The 1,136-nt window shown below is 36.2% G+C and overlaps 1 protein-coding gene across 1 annotated transcript in view; it reads right to left on the bottom strand.

Annotated features, from left to right (window-relative positions):
• Nucleotides 1-442: 442 nt before the first annotated feature.
• The window catches only part of pex6 (peroxisomal biogenesis factor 6), a 28,523-nt gene continuing 27,829 nt past the window's right edge, over nt 443-1,136 (bottom strand). Inside the window, 1 exon segment of the mRNA XM_015380943.1 lies at nt 443-1,063. Coding sequence (XP_015236429.1) covers nt 927-1,063 — 137 coding nt within the window. The 3' untranslated portion in view covers nt 443-926.

The following is a 1,136-nucleotide window of genomic DNA, read 5'->3' as shown; positions in this document are numbered from 1 at the left end:
CATGGGAAAAAAAGTCAGAATTCTGAGAATAAAGTCAGAATTCTGAGAATAAAGTCAGAATTCTGAGATTAAAGTCAGAATTCTGACATTAAAGTCAGAATTCTGACATTAAAGTCAGAATTCTGACTTTTTTCCCATACTATACTGAAATAAAATAAAAAAAATCAGTTAAATTTTTTAGTTTTTTTCCCAGTGGCCCTAATCCTCTTCCGTAGGACTCCATTAGTAAGTGATCAAAAATGGGGTAACTTGCTCTTTTAAAGATTAAGGGTTTTTCGTTTTTTGGATCATTTGATCCAAAAACCAAGAATGGGAGAATTTCCGCTTGCCCAAACAAAACGGGTTGAGACACCAGATCTTCTTCTCTCTGAGCCAATATGGGAGATTTACTTCTGAACTTTGCAAACATAGACGACATCATCAAGATCTTCTATATTCTGCAAAACTGGGTCAATTAATACCAATGTGGATTGTCAACGTGTAGGGAAGTCCACCGGTGTTTTTCCAGCTGGTCCAGATTCCCAGTGATCCGACTGCAGGTGATTGATAAAACGCTTCAACTTCAAGGAGTACAAGAAAAGTTTCCTACCTGACCTATTTCCTCTGTAGGAACCAATCAGACTCTTTATATTTATTTTGTATGTAGTTTGAAATTTCAGCTCAACAATTTTCAGAAATCTTGTAAATTTCTTAACGTTTCACACAGAACGAGATCTGAACAGCGCACTTTTTTAAAAATCCAAGAAAAAAAAGAAAAAAAACAGACACCCACTCTCTGTTTAAAGAGCTCCACTCTTTTATTTCCGTTTGTTTCTTTATAAATTAACCTTTTTCATGTCATTTACATTTTGTTGCTTTTTACAGTTATTCATTAGGATTCTCAGACATCAGTTAAAAAAAAAAAAAAAAGGCCTCACAGAGGGTTTTTACTTTCCAGAGAGCTCCTGGTGAATGTTCTGGTATCGCAGCAGCTCCTTCTCAGACACAGAAGGCTTGAAGTTATTCAGAGCAACTGAGAAATCCTCCTCAGAGAGGAAAATGGGAGAGTCCTCCGAATCCAGACCTGGAGGAGAAAAAAAAAAAAACTGATCATAGAGAAGGAAAAACTGCTGCTCTGGATAAACAAAGGTGGATTT

The sequence above is a fragment of the Cyprinodon variegatus genome, unplaced genomic scaffold (genome assembly GCF_000732505.1).
Source record: "Cyprinodon variegatus isolate N-32 unplaced genomic scaffold, C_variegatus-1.0 Scaffold225, whole genome shotgun sequence".
In the NCBI taxonomy this organism is placed as follows: Eukaryota; Metazoa; Chordata; class Actinopteri; order Cyprinodontiformes; family Cyprinodontidae; genus Cyprinodon; species Cyprinodon variegatus.
This window is presented reverse-complemented; position numbering and strand designations above follow the sequence as displayed.